The sequence below is a fragment of the Sinocyclocheilus rhinocerous genome, unplaced genomic scaffold, assembly GCF_001515625.1.
Source record: "Sinocyclocheilus rhinocerous isolate Xijiao unplaced genomic scaffold, SAMN03320098_v1.1 scaffold1160, whole genome shotgun sequence".
Taxonomy (NCBI): Eukaryota; Metazoa; Chordata; class Actinopteri; order Cypriniformes; family Cyprinidae; genus Sinocyclocheilus; species Sinocyclocheilus rhinocerous.
The window spans coordinates 88518-106424 of record NW_015635060.1 but is presented as its reverse complement, the minus strand read 5'-3'; the positions used below and the strand labels follow the sequence as shown (position 1 = coordinate 106424).

General features: G+C 39.4%; 2 protein-coding genes across 3 annotated transcripts; one reads left to right on the top strand and one right to left on the bottom strand.

The window, feature by feature from the left end:
- The first annotated feature begins 1823 nt into the window (after nucleotides 1–1823).
- LOC107746559 (homeobox protein SIX5-like) lies at nucleotides 1824–7884 on the top strand. The gene is made up of 3 exons (XM_016560814.1): nucleotides 1824–2685; nucleotides 4186–5663; nucleotides 5749–7884. The coding sequence occupies exons 1-3, from the start codon at nucleotides 1994–1996 to the stop codon at nucleotides 6444–6446; spliced, it is 2868 nt and encodes a 955-aa protein (XP_016416300.1). The 5' UTR covers nucleotides 1824–1993; the 3' UTR covers nucleotides 6447–7884.
- Nucleotides 7885–8964: 1080 nt separating this feature from the next.
- LOC107746558 (glutaminyl-peptide cyclotransferase-like) lies at nucleotides 8965–16243 on the bottom strand. Of its 2 annotated transcripts, none has more exons than XR_001640710.1 (8): nucleotides 15305–16236; nucleotides 13970–14116; nucleotides 12488–12781; nucleotides 12131–12292; nucleotides 11384–11483; nucleotides 11184–11300; nucleotides 9406–9984; nucleotides 8965–9306 (listed from the first exon to the last, which is right to left on the bottom strand). XR_001640710.1 is itself a non-coding variant. In XM_016560813.1 (8 exons), exons 2-8 carry the CDS (start codon nucleotides 15512–15514, stop codon nucleotides 9839–9841), a joined length of 1176 nt encoding a protein of 391 aa, XP_016416299.1. In that variant the 5' UTR covers nucleotides 15515–15661; nucleotides 16136–16243; the 3' UTR covers nucleotides 8965–9838. The 2 variants fall into 2 exon arrangements, 1 of the variants encoding a protein (XP_016416299.1); XM_016560813.1 differs by having other exon boundaries at nucleotides 8965–9984; nucleotides 15305–15661; nucleotides 16136–16243.
- Between the last annotated feature and the right edge of the window lie 1664 nt (nucleotides 16244–17907).

Sequence of the window (17907 nt, the reverse complement as noted above, 5' to 3'; positions counted from 1 at the left end):
ACTAACAATGAGAGAGAACAAGTGTTACATTTTTGATACATTAGTTATCAACATTATTTACCTTGAACTAACAACTAACTATTTGTTACTTACTGGACCCATTTTGAAATACCTTTGAAGCTGAAATAATTTAAATACACATTTGCTAGAGTGTATATAAATATGTGCAAAAGGATAACCAAGGCACATTTAACTATCTCTGCAGTGGCAAATAAAGTAATTCTGAAAGCTGCTACTCATTTTCAGATGCCTTGACTGCAAAACATGACTGGTTATGTTAAAAGGCAAGTGTGCACAAGCAGAAGGATCAAAGGGTTAGGGGTTATGGGATGAGAGGATAGAAAGTTGTAGGATGGGGGTGACAGACTACAGCCTGATCTCCCGCCTTCATGAAAACAAAGTTTACATTCTTGCAAAGGGATGAGATGGAGGTACAGAGCTCTGCCTCATCTCATTCTGTCCTTCTGCTTCCAGGTGTGCGTGTCCTCTTTCACATTTAAACCCTTACTCTTCCTGTCCATCCAGCATGCAAAGTTTTGAAACACACACACACACACACACACACACAAACAAACAATGTTGGTTTCATTATATAACTCAGGACATCTCACAACAACTGTTGTCTCAGGTGAAGTCTCTTACAGACACTAATCCAAACCAGTCATGAAACATCAAATATGGTTTATATCAAAATTTGACCTTCACATTTATCAAAGACTTCCAGACATGCTTGGGTTCATTACAGTAAGTTTCAATGCATAATTTGGAGTGTGTTCGGTAGGCCTATAGATAGATAGATAGATAGATAGATAGATAGATAGATATTTGAACTCGTGCATCTTCGGAAGCGGAGCTGCGCGGAAAGTTATAAAAAATGTTGTGCACACCGCCACGCGAAACGACGTCGCGCGCACTGAAAGCGAACTTCCGCCAACACCGCGATGACGTCATTTTTGCGTCATTTGTGTGTGCATTAGATACAGTGAAGACAGCGCGTTAGTTTAGAACGTAGAGAGTGTGTTAATTTGTGCGATGATAACCTACCAGCAATGTAAATTATTTTTTTTATATATTAGAATGAGTACATTACGATATAAATTTATTAGAACGAGTACATTATTATTTATGGGCTTAAAAACAAGATGCAAACAATCAGAATATTGTACCTGGTGGGGAGTGCACAATGTAAACATGAAACATATGCCATTACCTATATTGTACTGTGGTACAGTTATGGAGGCCCTTCATAATGCAGAGGTCAACTGCCTGCTCTGCCAATAGTTAGAAATGGCACTATAGTAAGCAGTGTTTAATAGCTAGCTGTTTTTATAAATTCTTCTGAGGTGAAATTCAGTGCAGTCCCGTATCGTGATACGTATCATATCGGGGCCTCTGTATCGTGATACGTATCGTATCGTGTCTTTGCTGGTGATACACAGCCCTAATAGATAGATAGATAGATAGAGAGAGAGAGAGAGAGAGAGAGAGAGAGAGAGAGAGATATTGACACAATAGATTTAACAAACTTTTAAAGTGTAAAGGAATTCCAGTCTCTAAAAATATCCTTCATACTGAGAGCCCTGGTCATCGACGTTTTTAGCATTGTATGAAATTTTACATACAACTTGTAAAATATGTTGTTGGATGGCATAACATTTTTTATAAAATGATATGTCTTATTAAATCTTCATGTCCTCATTGAGTTTGAAAGCAGTTGAATGCACTAACAAAAACTTGTGAGGCTTGTGTATTGTTTGTTTCTCAATGGGAAACAAATGTGGTTTGGATAAAAAGGATTGCACAATGGTAATGAAGGAGCCAGATTGAAATGCAGCAGGCCTGTGGCAGTGGATGTCTAGATGGGGGAGGTTGACGAGACGCAGGGGCGTGACGCCTCGCTCTGCAGCAGCGCTCACTCGCCTACGGGAGAATGGGGGAGAGAGACACAGAAGGGGAGGGAGGAGGAACTTGAAGGAAAAAAGTTAAAATAAAAATGGCTTCCTTGTCTTTGGAGTCCACAGAACAAACTGAAAACGGCCCAAAGGAGTCCACGCAAGATGAAGCCAAAGTGAAAGAGGAGACGGATCCGGACGAAGTTTCGGAACAGCTGCTCCAAAGCTTCCAGAACTCGGCGCTCAGTTTTTCCACCGATCAAGTCGCGTGTCTGTGCGAAGCGCTGCTGCAAGCGGGCAATGTGGATCGCCTGTGGAGATTCCTCTCCACCATCCCTCCTTCGGACGATCTGCTACGTGGCAACGAGACCCTGCTGAAGGCCCAGGCTCTGGTCGCTTTCCACAGGGAGGAGTTCAACGAGTTGTACACCATCCTGGACAGTCATGACTTCCACCCGAGTAACCATGGGTTCCTGCAAGACCTCTACTTGAAGGCGCGCTACAAGGAGGCTGAGAGGTCCCGGGGTCGCAGTCTGGGCGCCGTGGATAAATATCGACTGCGCAAAAAGTTTCCTTTGCCCAAAACCATTTGGGACGGAGAGGAGACGGTGTACTGCTTCAAGGAGAAGTCGCGCAACGCTCTGAAGGAGTGTTACAAGATCAACAGGTATCCCACTCCGGTCGAGAAGAAGAATTTAGCCAAAGTCACCGGACTTTCTTTGACTCAAGTCAGCAACTGGTTCAAGAATCGCCGACAGAGGGATCGGACCCCCTCCGGTACCAACAGCAAAAGGTAAGCGCATTGTATCAAGTATGTGAACAGTGATTTGTCTCAGGCCCGAGAGAAACATTCTTGAGGCAAATTGAGAGAAGAGAGCCGTAAACAAACCACTATTGTGTGCGAGGTTTACACTAGAACGAGTGTGTAAACTAAAAATCTGGACAGATTCTGAACAGATTGCCCGCTCTGATGGAGACTGTTACATTCACAGTAGGTACTCTTCATAAAGGCCTAGTGTGTCGCAGTCTCGCAGATGATAGCTTGTTGTATTTAATAAACTCTTGAACATAAGAAACTTTTTTTGAGTTTGAGCACAGATGAGAGATACAGACGTGAAAAAGTTAAATATTTGGTAAATATTTGCCATGCATTCTAATTGTTAAATGAAGTGTCTGACAAGCGAAAATGACAAGGTCTTAGAAAACACGGCTGAAAGCATGTTGCTTTGTTGTGAAATGTGAGATAGGGGCGCCAGGAGTGGCTCGAGTTTCCTGAACTCCTGCACCACAATGTCTTTCTGTAGTCCATGGATGGTTAAATCTCAGGGCAGAGAGGACATTGGTTAAAAAAAAGCTTCATTAAGATGTAAGTGTAGTAGCTTACTTGGTGAGGTAAGCCACACTTAATATAGGAATTTCTTTGTATTAGAATTTCTTATCATTAGAAAAATATCAGAGAGCATAGTTTTTTTTGCAGTCTTGTTGTGTGTGTGTGTTATCCCCTCATTCAATTCAATGAAATTATACATTTTAAAACATGTTTATTATCACTGCAGCACAACTTGAATCTGTTGCCCCCATTATATATAATTGCAATCACGTTTTGTTATGAATATAATACTTAAATTAAAAATGTTTATCTACATAAAAAGAGAAACTTATGTTCATACTACAATTATCACAAATATTTTGGAAAGGTTTTATCAAATATAATTACGTTAAATATAGTTGACTTCGATTTGGTCCATGAGGCATGAATTAATGGAGCCAAAATATCTAAATGTTATGATATCAGTTATGCTTGTCCCCAAAAGTACATGAATGTTGTGCAGATGCCTATTCTGTGTACTTTCATCAGCAAGATATAATAGAATGGAAAAATACAATTTAGTTTTCTAGTATATGTGTTTATTGATCTAAAATACATTTCTAAAACATTATGCTTCAGATGTTAGAACAATATTCAGCAGCCATTAATAATGTACATGCATGTTTTTTTTCTGTAATTTCCTCACTGCAGCACATGCACATGGTGACAGGTTGGCTAAATTAAAAAAAATGAATGAATTTTAATGTTTGCAACTACAAGACAAGAGTGTCAGTGACCATATGCACTGCAAGTTAGCTAATTTCTGTTGAACCACAAGCTTCACTGGGTCTGGTTTGTAAATAATTTAGGTTTCTCCTCTATTGATACAGCTGTCAAAAATGTTTTGGATGATTGATGGTAGACATTCATGGAAACTGCATTTAGACTTTTTGACCAAATGTAATGTTTCTGTCTTTTCTTTAGTGAATCTGATGGAAACCACAGTACAGAAGATGAAGCCAGCAAGGGAGATCTGGATGATATTACTGACAAACCTGCTGCTCAAGAGACGGGCAGCTCCAATGCTTCTCTTATATCACTCTCTGGGGCTCCTTGCAGTACTGGTCAGTTTATTCTCAACAGCACCGGGGGATTCTTTACAAGCTCTCATCCACTGCTGCTCAATGGGAGCCCTATACTCTCAGGGGCAGGAACAGGGGTCATCATCAATGGGCTGACACTGAGCGATGGCCACACAGTCACTCTCAGTCCTGTTACAGCTAATGCACCATTGCTACTAAATGGGGCTCAAGTAATCCCCAAAGATGACCGGGGCATCAATGATATAGAGGCCCAAGGCAGCCTGCCCACAGTGGTTCTGAATCCACAAGCCAGTCTAACTAGCACAATACCTCTCTCGCTCAGCGAGGATGCAAAAACAGCCAGCAGCAACGTCTCTCCATTGGATTTCATCAGTCTTCCAGAGGCCTTGAAGAATCCAGATAACACTCCGTTGCTGCCTACAAACTCAATGTCCTCACCCACCATCTCTACTGCTGTCATCTCTCCCACGTCTCTTCCTTCAGTGGCACTGGTCCCAAATAGTATTCCTGCATCAACAGCTGGTTCCATGAGTTCAGTCATCTCCAGTCACATGGTGCCACTACTGCCCACACAGCCACCTGAAATTGTTGTAATAGGAAAAGCTGAGTCTCAGTCACCAATTCGCAGCTCCATCTCTAGCCCTCAGGTGCTGTCTTTACCCCAGGTGGTTCCATCAATACAGGGCGTTCCAGTTTCTCAACTGATGCAGCATCCATCTGGGGCCACAGTGTCATCCTGCCCCCAGCTTGTTCCAGTCTCCCCGGTCAATTCACAGTTACCCCAAGTCCCCATTCCTCAGTTTCAGACACAGACCTTGCACATTGGTCCAAGACTTGCGCAAGCACAGCCCCAATATGGCTCGAACACATTAAGCACCAGTAGTGCTTTATCACTCCCCCAGATGGCTGATGGGCAAATTACACAAGGGCTTACACCTCAGCTAGGAGACGAATCTACTTCAGCCACCCTTCCACAGATACAGACCTCCATGGGAACACAAGTCATTCCCATCTCCTCGCCGACACAAGTTGTGCCCATATCCCAAACCAAAGACTCGGGCCAACCGCAGCTGGTCCCCCTGTCACTGCCCCAATTTATGCCTGTGTCATCCATTGCGGGAACTCCAACTGGAACCCTGTCCTTTCCTCAGGTGGTCCCAGCAACACCATCTCTCTCCATTCCGTCCCCTGGAGGTGCTTTCCAGTTTCTGACATCTGGATCTGGAACAGGATTGAGTGTTGCCCAAGGACCGATACGCCTTAGTCCAATAGGGCCTCCTCAGAGTGTCCCTACTGGTACCATCCCAGGTGTTCAACTTCTCAACTCTGGGGTGATTCACCTACCTTCTGCCTCTCCAGGTAGGTCACAAAAAGAATTTAATCAGGAGTGGAAAACAGTTGCTTGTTTGGTTCTGAAATGCATTTATTCTGTTTTTGTCTCCAGGCAACATCCTACTAGCAGGTGGCATTGGAGGCAGCCCCATCCTAAGTGTTCAAAATGGCAAACTCATCCTCACTATCCCAGCTGGCATCCAGTTCGCCAGCATGCCTGTCAAGTCCGTCCCAGACAATTTGGTCTCAAGTACCCTTGATCCTCAAACCTCAGCTGTATATCCACTTGAAAATCAACCAGCACCTTCACTCACTGCTCAAACCTCATATTCACTACAATCATCTCCTTTGGGGTTTGTTGGCTCCTCTACACTTTACTGCAGCCCTGAGCCAGGAACAATTGCCAACCCAACCCCAGGAGCCTCTCCTGACATCCCAGACTCTTCTAGCACTCCCACTCCTACAAGTGTCCTACAATTCCAGCAGACCCTTAGCCCTGATAGCATGCTCCCGCTCAGTCCAATATGTATCGGTGTGGCAACTGGCCACCAACTCTCCCAGCCAGCCTGGAGCCCGCTGTCCTCCTCTGCTGGTCTGACATTATTTGACATGCGTGGGAAAGGAGATCTTCCAGAGGACCCCGCTTTGTTAGGTTTGCCAGGAGGAGAGTCCCTCCTGTTGGGCACTCCTCCTCCAGGCGAAGATGTAGAGAGAGATTCTCAGCTGGATGAGGTGGAGGACATGGATGGGGACTCGAAAATTCTGACACAACTGCAGTCTGTCCCTGTGGATGATGATCTGGGTTTGTAATCACCAGTCCTTCTGACAAACTACAAGATGCAGTTAATGTTAAATCTCAACCTGCAAGACTTGCATTTGACCATGTGCCAGAAGTGAGAGGAACTGTGATTTATGACCTCAGAGGTTTGGAGTCTTTCCCCACTCTTCCTTATGTAGATGGAGTTTTAAGTAGCGGAAGTATTCAACCTAATAATGGAATCGTAGAAAAGAACCTCTCTTTTATAAATGGAATTCATTTGTGAAAACTATACATTTAGCAAGGGCATGACCATAGAGGTTTAACTACAGTAGAGGGAAGGCACTGCCATTTTGTCACAGAGGACATTTGCATAACCGACATTCACCTCTAGGAATCTAAGGCTGTGTCTACATGTTAGCCCTTTTTTGATGATACACATAGCTTGAGGCATGTTACAAGGACTTACATGACTCCCTAAGTGGTAAAAAGGCACTAATATGCCAGAGGCAATCAATTTGTTTTATCTAGGAGTGAAGAGCATGTGGGAATGCCTTCTTTTGTGCCTTACATTTTTGTTACTTCTCAGTTTTATAGATTAAATGACTCTGACAAGTACTTTTATCTTTTAAGAAGAGAAACAAGTCATATTAGGTTTCCCTCTGAGAGGCAATATAATAGAGGTACATGTTTATGCTGGTCACAAAACTGTTGTCTTGGAGTGAAATAAGTCAACTCAAAAAGTATGAAATGAGTCTGAACATGAGCTAGTCATCCTGTCAGACATCCTGCACAGGTGGCTCCCAAAGATACCTGGATGCACCAACAGCACCCTGCACTGGGAGAAGGAAATCAGATTTCAGTAAACTCACAACACTGGGTGGAAGATAAGACTTGGTTGATAAACTAACCTTTAAATGTGCCTGTGACCGCTACATTGGATATACTACATCCTCACTGCTCAGTTCAGGTGCCGTTTTAATTGTTTTTTTGCTTTAATGTTCAATTGGCTTAAGTACCTTATATAGGTGAGTAGATGGTGCATGTGTCTGATTTGTTGATGCAAAATGCTTGGATTTTGAACATTACATTTCGAACACACAGTGAAGCACTCTGTTGTTTTATATTCCATGTATACAGTATCTTGCAGCATACATTTATGATGGCACACTAAACTGACCATGGATATCCTATACTTGTAGTATGATAGATAATTGACATTGGTTTCCATAGATAAACCATTGAGCTTACCCAAGCATTCCAGCTCATTACCATAAAACTGTGCATAAACCTAATAGGCTTGAGTGTTTGAAGGGAATTGAAGTACTGAATATTTGTCTATGCAACTGTTCCACATGAATCCTAAGATTTGTTTACTGTTTAAAACAGCCACTTCTTACACTACAAATCCATCATGTACATATACAGTGAAATGTGTTTTGTTTTTATTCTGTTTATCTTGTCTTTTTATATTTCAAAATCAAATATTTTAATTGTAGAATTTCCACATAGCTTCAGGAAATGTCTGTTTTTGCGCTTTCCCCGCTTGATTCTTATCAAATGCAATTTAGGTGATTCAAAGCTACAAGTATGACTTTTTCAACAGGTCATTATCACTACTACCAAAGTGGTTTGCTTATTGCAGAGCGCAGCTCTGTATATTTTGCACATTTTATCCTTTTTATTCATGGAGCTTTTACTTTTTTTTTTTTTTTCTCTGGCCCCACAAAATTTGGTGCCATTTTTAAACCATTCAAATACAATAAGGCTTGGCCTGTGAGATTTTGACTGGTGTACAGTAGTCACCCTTAGTAGTCACTCTAGCCTTAAGTATACCTGTCGCTATATGTTTTTCTTTAAGAATATTTAATGCATTTATCAATGATTTCGGGGTCATTTAACCTTAAAGCTGTTTCCCTCATTCTAGCTTAGGTTTACACTCCATTTTGTGATATAACACAAAAGAGATTTTGCTATGTGTAGCGTCTTTTTTTAAATTTCTTTATGAAAGTGTTTGTATTTTACACATTTATATTACATAGGACTTGTTGCATTGACTTTTGCCAAAGTTTTTTTTCTTCTTCTTTCAAGCACCTGGACAATGTTTTAACTTTTTTGGAAAGTAAGGGAATGTGTGCGTTTGTGTTTGTCCCTGAGTATTGCTATTACTCCTCCAGAATGTAATGATTACTATGTTAATGCACATGTATTTTAGTCAGTAGAGATATATTTGTTTGTTTTATTCACTCTTTAATACTTTCACTTCACTTTCATGTACAAACATAAAAATATGCAGCTGATCAAACCAAAGAGTTTTTTTTTTCTTGATCATTTCATTTAGTAAAGGGAGTTTTTGTCATTATTGTAAACGTCTCTTTTTATAGAGGTGTGTTTTGTATCTTATAGTTATTTTATTTTTTATATTCCATTTTGTGATATGTAATAAACATATATAATGCTATCTGAATGCTTTTTGTTTGAAATTAATCTGAAGTTATTTGTGAAGTTTCATGTAAAAAAAAAAAAAAAAAGCTGACCTCATCATTTGTAATCAAAATGTCATATCTCAATCTTCTGGTGATGTATGCCGAACTCTTCCAATCATTTTGTCCTCTTTTTCAGTAATCCGTTTCACTCAGATATGCATCACAATGCAGCAAAAAGATGTGCCGCTACTTTAGTTTCATCTTGGCTTTAAAAAAAAGCTCTTTTTGTGACCCAAAAGATAGCATATCAATACAGCAGCAGATTTTAATTGGCTTTAATGCAACAGTGTCAATCTTAGTGTATTCTAAATTTCAACAAAAATAGAAAAAAAAAAAAACTGAAATCCAGTATCTCCTTAAGTTTATTACGAATATCCATTAGACCCTTGACATGGTCTTTTGGCTCATAATGGTAACAGCTCAGTGACTAAGGAACGTAAAAAAGAAGATCTATCTCTCTTAAGTCACGTTAAATACTACTCACAGATTCGTAAAACAAGAGTATCTCAATGTCTTGTATACTGACCTTGTAAAGTGCACCACCACTGCCTTTCCCCAACACAGCTTGAATGAACAGCATTTCAAATGCAGTTCATCAGCAAATACTGTACAAATGATGATTAATGAGCTAAATGAAAAGTCATTAAACGAACTTCACTCTGAGTTCCACTTCAAAGCCATATCAAATGAATGATATGAAATCACAAACTTATGGTCTAACAGTCTCTTAAAGGATGAAATTAGGGCTCATATATAGCTGCCGTAACATGAGTGTTTGTCCTATTATGACATATGGCTCTTTTCAGCAGAAAAATATATGGATATCTTCAGCATGTACCATTCACACTCCAAATAAACACATCATTATGCTATGTGTCTCTTTGGTCATTCTGATCTATGGCTCTGTTATTATTATTACTACTATTACAGTCTGCTGTAGGATGATCATTATAGCATGTTTATAGGCTCAGATACTCAGCCACGAAGATGGCCAGGATTCTAGTTAGGTTTTCCACCGTGGGCCTGTGCATCCTCTCCTCTGCATCATCCAGTGTGTGCCAGAACACAGGAAACGGTGTGGGGATCAAGTGAAGCACAGGTACACCTGGTTCAGGGGTATAAACAGAACAAATTAAACTTGTTTGATCCATTTGCTTTATGTTGTTTGCACAACAAAAGTAAACACAACATTTGAATTTTATATAGGCTACACTACTGGTGCGTTCAAGTCATGTCGGATAGATCGTATTTACGAGTTGAACGCACATGAACGCCACCACAAAGTCGTTATTACGAGTGGGAAACTCAATTTTCTTTAAGCCCCGAGTTTCCGAGTTGGGGGCGTGTCAATGAGAAACATGGCGGAATCGATGGATGCAACGTCTGTAGTTGACGGTAAATTTTTGTTTAAATTGATAGTTTAGTTGTCCTATAAAGATTGCCAAAGTAAAACATAAATCACAATACTTATAGGTATTAAGCAGTGACATTGTCAGGCTATTTATTTACAAAAAATAAGCTTTTTGAATGTGGCAGGATTGTAATATAACAATTAATAACAAGTTTTAATGCAATACAGATTAAAGTGGCTTCATAAATTACTTTTTAAAAATATTAAAAACGCAAAACACACCTGATGCGAATTCTTTGCTCTTCATTTTCTATAAGCAGAGTTAACAGACCCTGTTGTATTTTCTTGTAATTTATTAAAAGAAGGTACACCGCCATCTTGTGCCGACTAAACCGACTTGAACGCACCTGACGTCGTAATTACGACTTGTCAACTCGTAAGTACGAACGTCCCAGGAGGACTTGAACGCAGCATACTATTCAAAAGGTTGGGGTCAAAGATTTTTTAAATGTTTTTGAAAAAAGTCTCTTATCATTAAGGCTGCATTTATTTGATCAAAACACAGTAAAACATTGATATTGTGATATTTATTTGAATATATTTTAAAATGTAATTTATAGCTGTGATGTTAAAGCTGATTTCTCAGCAGCCATTACAGCAGTCTTCAGGGTCACATGATCCTCAAGGAATATTTATTATTATTATCAATGCTTCTTTTTATTATCAATGTTAATTCTTAATATTTTTGTGGAAACTATGCTAATTTTATTCAGGATTCTCTGATGAATAAAAACAGCATTTATTTGAAATATAAATCTTTTGTTAGGCTATAAATGTCACTTTTGATCATCTGAATGCTTCCTTGCTGAAAAAAAGTCTTAATGTATTTAAAAAAACGCTTACTGACCCCAAACTTTTGAATAGTAGTGCATGTTGTCTGACTGTTTACTGACCTCTGTTTAAAAATGGAATGTGATCATCCTGCACGGGACCAAGATAAAAATCTTTCCTGAAGTAACTCTGTTCTGATGGGTGAGATGTCAACAAACCCTGTTTGTGGAGTCTCTTCTCTGAAAGAGAAGCAGAGAGGGATGCTGGCTGACTTCATGCATTTTTAGGCTGCAACCCAATCTGGGTTGTTTTGAACTTATACCTGCAGCGATCAGTCGGTCAAACCATCTGGCTGTGTTATCAAAGTGATTGACAATCAATGGTTCTGGGCCACCAAGCAGGTCCAGCAGGACTAACAGATCCTGGAAGGAAAATAGAGAATTTCAACATTTAAAAAAATACATTAAATAAATAAATACCTACCTACCTATAATGTAAATAAATATTCAATTAAATATTAAAAATGTTTCTCTAGTGTGACACACAATTATTTAAAATAAAATGTAAATACAAGTCTATTACTACTATAATATTACTACTGTAAGGTAAAATAAAATCAGAATAAAAAAATATTTATAATAAAATACAATTAAATAAACTCGTTATTAATAAAATAATACATAACATATATTTTTTAAAAATTAAATACAATTTTTTTTTAAATTAAAAATAAAAATATACTTTTACTTCATGTAATTGCGCAGGGTGTTTTTGTGTACATACCAATAGATTCATGTTTTAATTCATATATATGAATACAATTAGTTTTGTAGCTGATGTATCCAGGTTTTATCAATGAACCTGTATTGAATGTTGAATCGAAGTTACAAGGAGGTCTTAAAATATTTGAAACGGGTATTAAAAACTATTAAATTTGACTGGCAAATACCTTCAGATACCCTGAACTAAAAACCTCTCATCCAGAAATATTCTTTACCATTAATAACACAGCATAATATATGAAAAACAAACAGATAGACTGATCCCAGTACTGTACACACAACCTCACCACTGCCTGGAGAAGAGTGGTTTTGGTGGATCCAGAAGGGTGGGGAGTACGGGCCATAAGTTCAGCCAGATGACGAGAACCGTAGAGAGAGTCTGTTTCTGTCCATTCCTCAAATGCCTCCTCTCCATCAAAAAACACCAACTGCAATGTCACCGCAGACCTCTGAAGAGAAAGACATAAAGAGAGGATGCAGTTAGTCTGTAATGTGTTTTGACACTGTCACATCTCATAATGATGTACAGTACACACTTAAGGCTTGATTCAGCACTGTGATGCAGCTGATTCTTGTTAAATATGTTTTCAAATGATTCTCAGAAAACATCTAGAAGAACCCTTTTCCTCATGATTGTGATCTACCTGCAGTTTTAGAGCTTTAAGCCGTGTGTCCAGAGCAGTGGCCAGCTCCAAGATCATAGCACAGGGTATGGCTGAATCACTGGCACCCACAAACACCCGCTTGGGGTTTTTAGGGTCTGCGGGTAAGATCTTGGAGTCATGGTGGCATGCTAGGAGCAGCCTGCGAGGAGTCGAGGGGTCCAGAACTGCTAGCACATTGGTGAAGGTCACTTTACCCTTCGGGGTGGATGAAACGAAAGAATTCTCCTCCAGTGTCCATCCTGCTGACAGTGAACCCAGCTGGGACAAGATATGCTGTAGTTGGAAGAGGTGAGAGAACTTTAATGACCTTCACTGCATGCTTATCAGAAGAAGATAATTAAAGGAATAGTTCACTCAAAATTGAAAGTTTGCTGAAACTTATCTCCTGAGCGCAATCTAAGATGTAAATGTTGAAGAAATGTAGCATTACTTCACTCGCTCATCAACGGATCCTCTGCAGTGAATGGGTGCCGTCAGAATGAGAGTCCAAACAGCTGATAAAAAACATCACAATAATCTACACGACCCTAGTCTATCAATTCATATTTTGTGATGTGAAAAGCTGCATGTTTGTAAGAAATAAATACATCAAGGCTTTTTAACTTTAAACCAATGCTTCTGGCCAAAATAGTCCATAATCCATAATAATGCTTTCTTCACTGAAAAAGTCCATTCTCTGTTGTTCTAACATCAAAATTCACCAACACATTTGTTTAGAACTGTAAAATGGTGTTTTGAACTTGTAAATAGTGCTTGATTTGTGCATATATCTTCTTATATATTCTTGATTCAGACGAGATGACATTTTCACTGGAGAAAGCAATATGTGACCCTGGACCACAAAACCAGTTATAAGTGTCAATTCAAAATGTATACATCATCTGAAAGCATCAAAAATTAAGTTTTAATATATTTACAGTAGGAAATTTACAAAATATCTTCATGGAACATGATCTTTACTTAATATCCTAATTATTTTTGGCATAAAAGAAAAATCGATAATTTTGACCCATACAATGTATTTTTGGCTATTGCTACAAATATACCCCAGCGACTTAAGACTGGTTTTGTGCTCCAGGGTCACATAAAATAGAAGATTCATATTTTTTATCAACGGTTTGAGGTTAAAAAATAGCTTGATGCATTTACTTCTTACAAACACACAGCTTTTCGCTTCACAATATGTTTTTTAATTAACTGGGGTTGGGTTGATTACTGTCATGTTTTCATCAGCTGTTTGAACTCTCATTCTGACGGCACCCATTCACTGCAGAGGATCTATATTGGTGAGCAGGTGATGTAATGGTAAATTTCTCCAAATCTGTTAAGATGAAGAAACAAACTTAACTACATCTTGGATGGCCTGCAGGTGAGTACATTTTCAGCAAGGAAGGTAATCACACTGTGATTGAAGATGTTTAGATAGCAGTAGAACATGTATTGTTCAGGCTGAGGCGTTACCTGCCGTATGGTCTGACTGCCTGCAGTCCCGGGCACTCGTACATTTAGCAGGGGCCGCAGGTGAGTCTCCCAGAGCCGATGCCCGTCCACCTGTGCTGCAAACTTCTTTATTTGTGCCACAGAGTATTTATTTGGCTTATGGGCATTCTGCAGAAAGGAAGAGGTGAGCATATGATCATATTCATCTTGTCTAAAAAGGGTGTGCAGTCCTCTTCCTGACAGGCCCCCTTCCTGCAGAATTTAGCTTTAACCCTAGCTAAGCAAACCTGAGCCAGCTAATCAAAGTCTTCAGGATTACTAGAAACTTCACAGTAGGAGCAGATTGGGCTGTGAAGGCAAGGGCCACATACTGACAATATGACTATACTTGTGTGCTATATGATATTGTGCGCAAATACATTGCACAATTTGCCTATTTTACATTGGGGTTTTCTTTATTGGAGCATCTGTGCCTATTTGCTTTATTGAAAACAGCAATGTAAATATTCTGATTAACGTCTACCTTTTTCCTCCATGGAAGAAACCAGTGTTATTTTAATATTATTTATATTAATACTTAGATGAATATGAATTAGATTTTGAGCATTTTTAGTTACATTTTCATTTTAGTTAACTTCAATATTTTTTAATGTGCGTTTGCCATTGAAATTTTTTTTATTACTATTTTTGTTCTTAAATATTACTATTTAGGTTTAATTTATTATTATTTATGTTTTAGGTCAATTTTAGTTTACTTAATTCTAGTTAGTTATTTCAGTGCTTCAGCTTCAAGTTCTTTTATTAAGTTGCCTAAGCAACAATTCTAATTTTTGTTCATTCGTTTCTTTCTTTCGATCAACAATTTCAATTTCACTCAAAACAATGAGTCTGCTTTTAGCTATTATGCTACCCGCAGTTGAAACCAGCTTCCAGAAGAGATCAGATGTGCTAAATCAGTTAAATCCAGATCCAAAACACATCTGTTCAGCTGCGTATTCACTGAATGAGAACTGTGCTACGTCCAAACTGATTGCATTGTATTTTATGTACCATCATCTTTTATTCTACCTTGTTTTAATTTATTTGAAATTCTTTTATTGTTGTGATTATTTAAATTCCTTTTATGTAAAGCACTTTAAATTACCATTGTGTATGAAATGTGCTTTATAAATAGACTTGCCTTGACTTCCCTAATAGCTTTAGTTAACGACATTAACCTTGCAAGTAAGTCAATCATGAGGATGGAACGACATAATTCAGGAGTAAATAATACATTTTTAGCAACTCAGAATTGCACTGCTCTTCGTAACATGTCGTGGGAATGCACGAACTCATTCCAGCTCAGTGTTAACTCACCCTGTCCCTGATGAGATGTGCAGCATGCTGCTGTAGGCTGCTGGAGGGCTCTGCAGACAGATACAGCGCCAGGATCAAAGCCAGCGACAGCGCGCCGCAGAGACACAGCAGCAGCACGCGCGCAAACGCCGCTCTCAGCGGACCGCATCCTGCCAGCGCGTGCCCGTTATTCACGTGCAAAGCTTTGGCTCTTCGGCCGGCTCTTGACATTTTGTCGCGGCGTTGACGGCTGACTCCCGGTTAAAGATGCTGGGAGCAACGGCGAAAGGCGTGTCCCTCCAGCTTCGGCACTGACCGCGCGCCAAAGGACACGTCAGTACTTTAACCGGCCAGTTTGTCCACTATATCGCGCTGATGCTGTATAAAACACCCATTTAGAAGACATTTCAGAGCCTAACGAAACGGGCAATGTTTTACTAAAGTGTTTTCCAAACGAATACTCAGCCCGAGCTGTGTCAGGTCCTCTTGAATTGCATCGTAAACAAGAACCAGAGACGACTTTTACTCTACAAACATTACTTTTCCCGTTCAAAACGTCACATTTCACGTTTATAAAGCGATTTTACATTTGTTAAAAAAAGAACTTCGATACCACCAGTCTGTAATAGCAAAAGATACGCAAAGTATACACTGTTTGCGCCTTTCCGTCTGGAGTCACTAAGCTGTGTCTATAAATCATGCAATCACTGAATGAACTCTCTCAGTCTGTCAACACTTGAGCTGGACTTCAGCCGCTCTGCCCTAGAAAGCCAGTCACCGCCTACATCAGCAGCATTACTCTCGCATCTGAAGTCGCTAGATGTTTATAATACTTGTGCATGGCGAACTAACAGAAGCCGTGTCGTCCTTTTCTAATTTCTTCTTTTATTCAGGCTTGTAGTGGGGCTGAACAGTCTGCTGCAGCCTCTTGGCTGCGCTTCCGCCATGGTGACGTCACTCTGGTTGAGGTAGCACGTCATCTTAAAGGGACAGGCGCTCAATGTTCGCTTGCTGCGTCGATGTCGGAATGATCGTATTTACACAGGTTGAACGATGTAAACGTTATTCTTAAAGTTATTATTATATTATTATTATTCTTGTATGCTTATATAGAAGTTACTCATATATTTACTTGAAAAAATAATCAAGGAAGATGTCACACAGACAGTGTTGTCAAGTCCGCGATTTTCCCGTGGAATTGGGCTACTTTAACACTGTTGCTGTGGGTTGTTTTTGATGTCCACGGGTTGAAGCGACCCCAATAACCCCGCCAAAAAACATGTATTTTACACCTCTGAATGTGATTTTTACCGGGGGACCCCCCTCGAAATGCCATTGGGCTAGTTTTGGGCTAGTTTTGAGTAGCAATTGGACGGATTTTGTTGTGAAAACCTGGCAACCCTGATGTCACAGCAAAGGGTTCGAATTGAGGGGGGATGGCATCCCCCTGGTGGAAAAAATGACCAAAAGTATGACCCTCAAACCATCCCCTTTAGATTAATAATGTTGTGTATTATGTCAAATTTATTGTGCAAATTAAATGTTAAAATTCTCTACTTATGATAATTCACGAACTAAATAACGGCGATTGGCCAATCAGAACTCGGTAAGTTACTGTAACAAGCTCTGCACAAGCTGAAGCAAGTTTTCGTCATTTTTCGTGCAAAATGGTTCAAGCGCAACTTTTGAAGTTCTTTAAAAAGAAGACAACAGAAGGTATGATTTTTCCTTGATTAGAATTTAAAGACATTCCCCTGACATAATGTCATTGTGCTGTATGTGTGACTGTGAAGGACTGAGAGAGACGATAGGAGAGCTGACGAGTGTAACCGACTTTTAAAAAAACAAACAAAAACAAGTCTTGAGAGTCTAAAAGCATTCACTACGCGATGAAGCCCATTCGAATGCAGTTAGAATCCCCTTATAATTCAAACAGTGAAAGAAAAAAATACCCATGTATGAGTTTTTATGTTTTTTATGTTCATTGCACAAGCAATGTACTTTTCTGAATATCGGCACATAAATATGCTAATAATTTTATACAACAGTGTAGAGCAACGCGATGTTTCATTCCTTGAAGGAATCTGTTTTTGAACGAATCATGTGAGCCAGTGATTCAACGGTCCATTCACTTGTTTCGTTTCTAATTGAATCAGCCGTTCACCCACCACCACACCCAGGCAGGCAGCAGTGGGGGCCCCGACTCGAGAGAGGTCATGTCAGAGCGGTGACACAGTAAACCAGTTACCAAGACTTGTTTCGTTTCTAATTGAATCAGCCGTTTTGAACGAATCGTTTGATTTGAATGATTCAGTAAATCATTTATTAAAACGGGGATTTGCTGCCACCTACTGGCGATTTTATTGTCATCTTTATTTATCCATGACAGTCCTAAACCAACCAAGGTGCCAGCACAAAAACACATTCAGCAAAATATTGTTTAATTAGCAGTATTGACCAAAATTCCTCCATTTCAGGCCCCAGAAGGAAAAAAGAGCTTACAATAATAGTTTGTTTAATAAGGCAAATTTTTCATTAAATAAACCCCTTTTTAGACAAATTTTTTAATCATTGTGTAAAATTAGCTATGGGACAGGTTTAGGTTTAAACCATAATTTGACAGG

What these genes read in the sequence shown, in the direction of transcription:
- LOC107746559 (XM_016560814.1), top strand. Translation starts at nt 1,994, where the DNA reads ATGGCTTCCTTGTCTTTGGAGTCCACAGAACAAACTGAAAACGGCCCA. An exon ending in TCCGGTACCAACAGCAAAAG is followed by an intron (nt 2,686 to 4,185) that starts GTAAGCGCATTG and finishes TCTTTTCTTTAG; the next exon opens with TGAATCTGATGGAAACCACA. An exon ending in CCTACCTTCTGCCTCTCCAG is followed by an intron (nt 5,664 to 5,748) that starts GTAGGTCACAAA and finishes TTTTGTCTCCAG; the next exon opens with GCAACATCCTACTAGCAGGT.
- LOC107746558 (XM_016560813.1), bottom strand. Translation starts at nt 15,514, where the DNA reads ATGTCAAGAGCCGGCCGAAGAGCCAAAGCTTTGCACGTGAATAACGGG. An exon ending in CACATCTCATCAGGGACAGG is followed by an intron (nt 14,117 to 15,304) that starts GTGAGTTAACAC and finishes TCCTTTCTGCAG; the next exon opens with AATGCCCATAAGCCAAATAA. An exon ending in CCACTCTTCTCCAGGCAGTG is followed by an intron (nt 11,484 to 12,130) that starts GTGAGGTTGTGT and finishes TTTTCCTTCCAG; the next exon opens with GATCTGTTAGTCCTGCTGGA.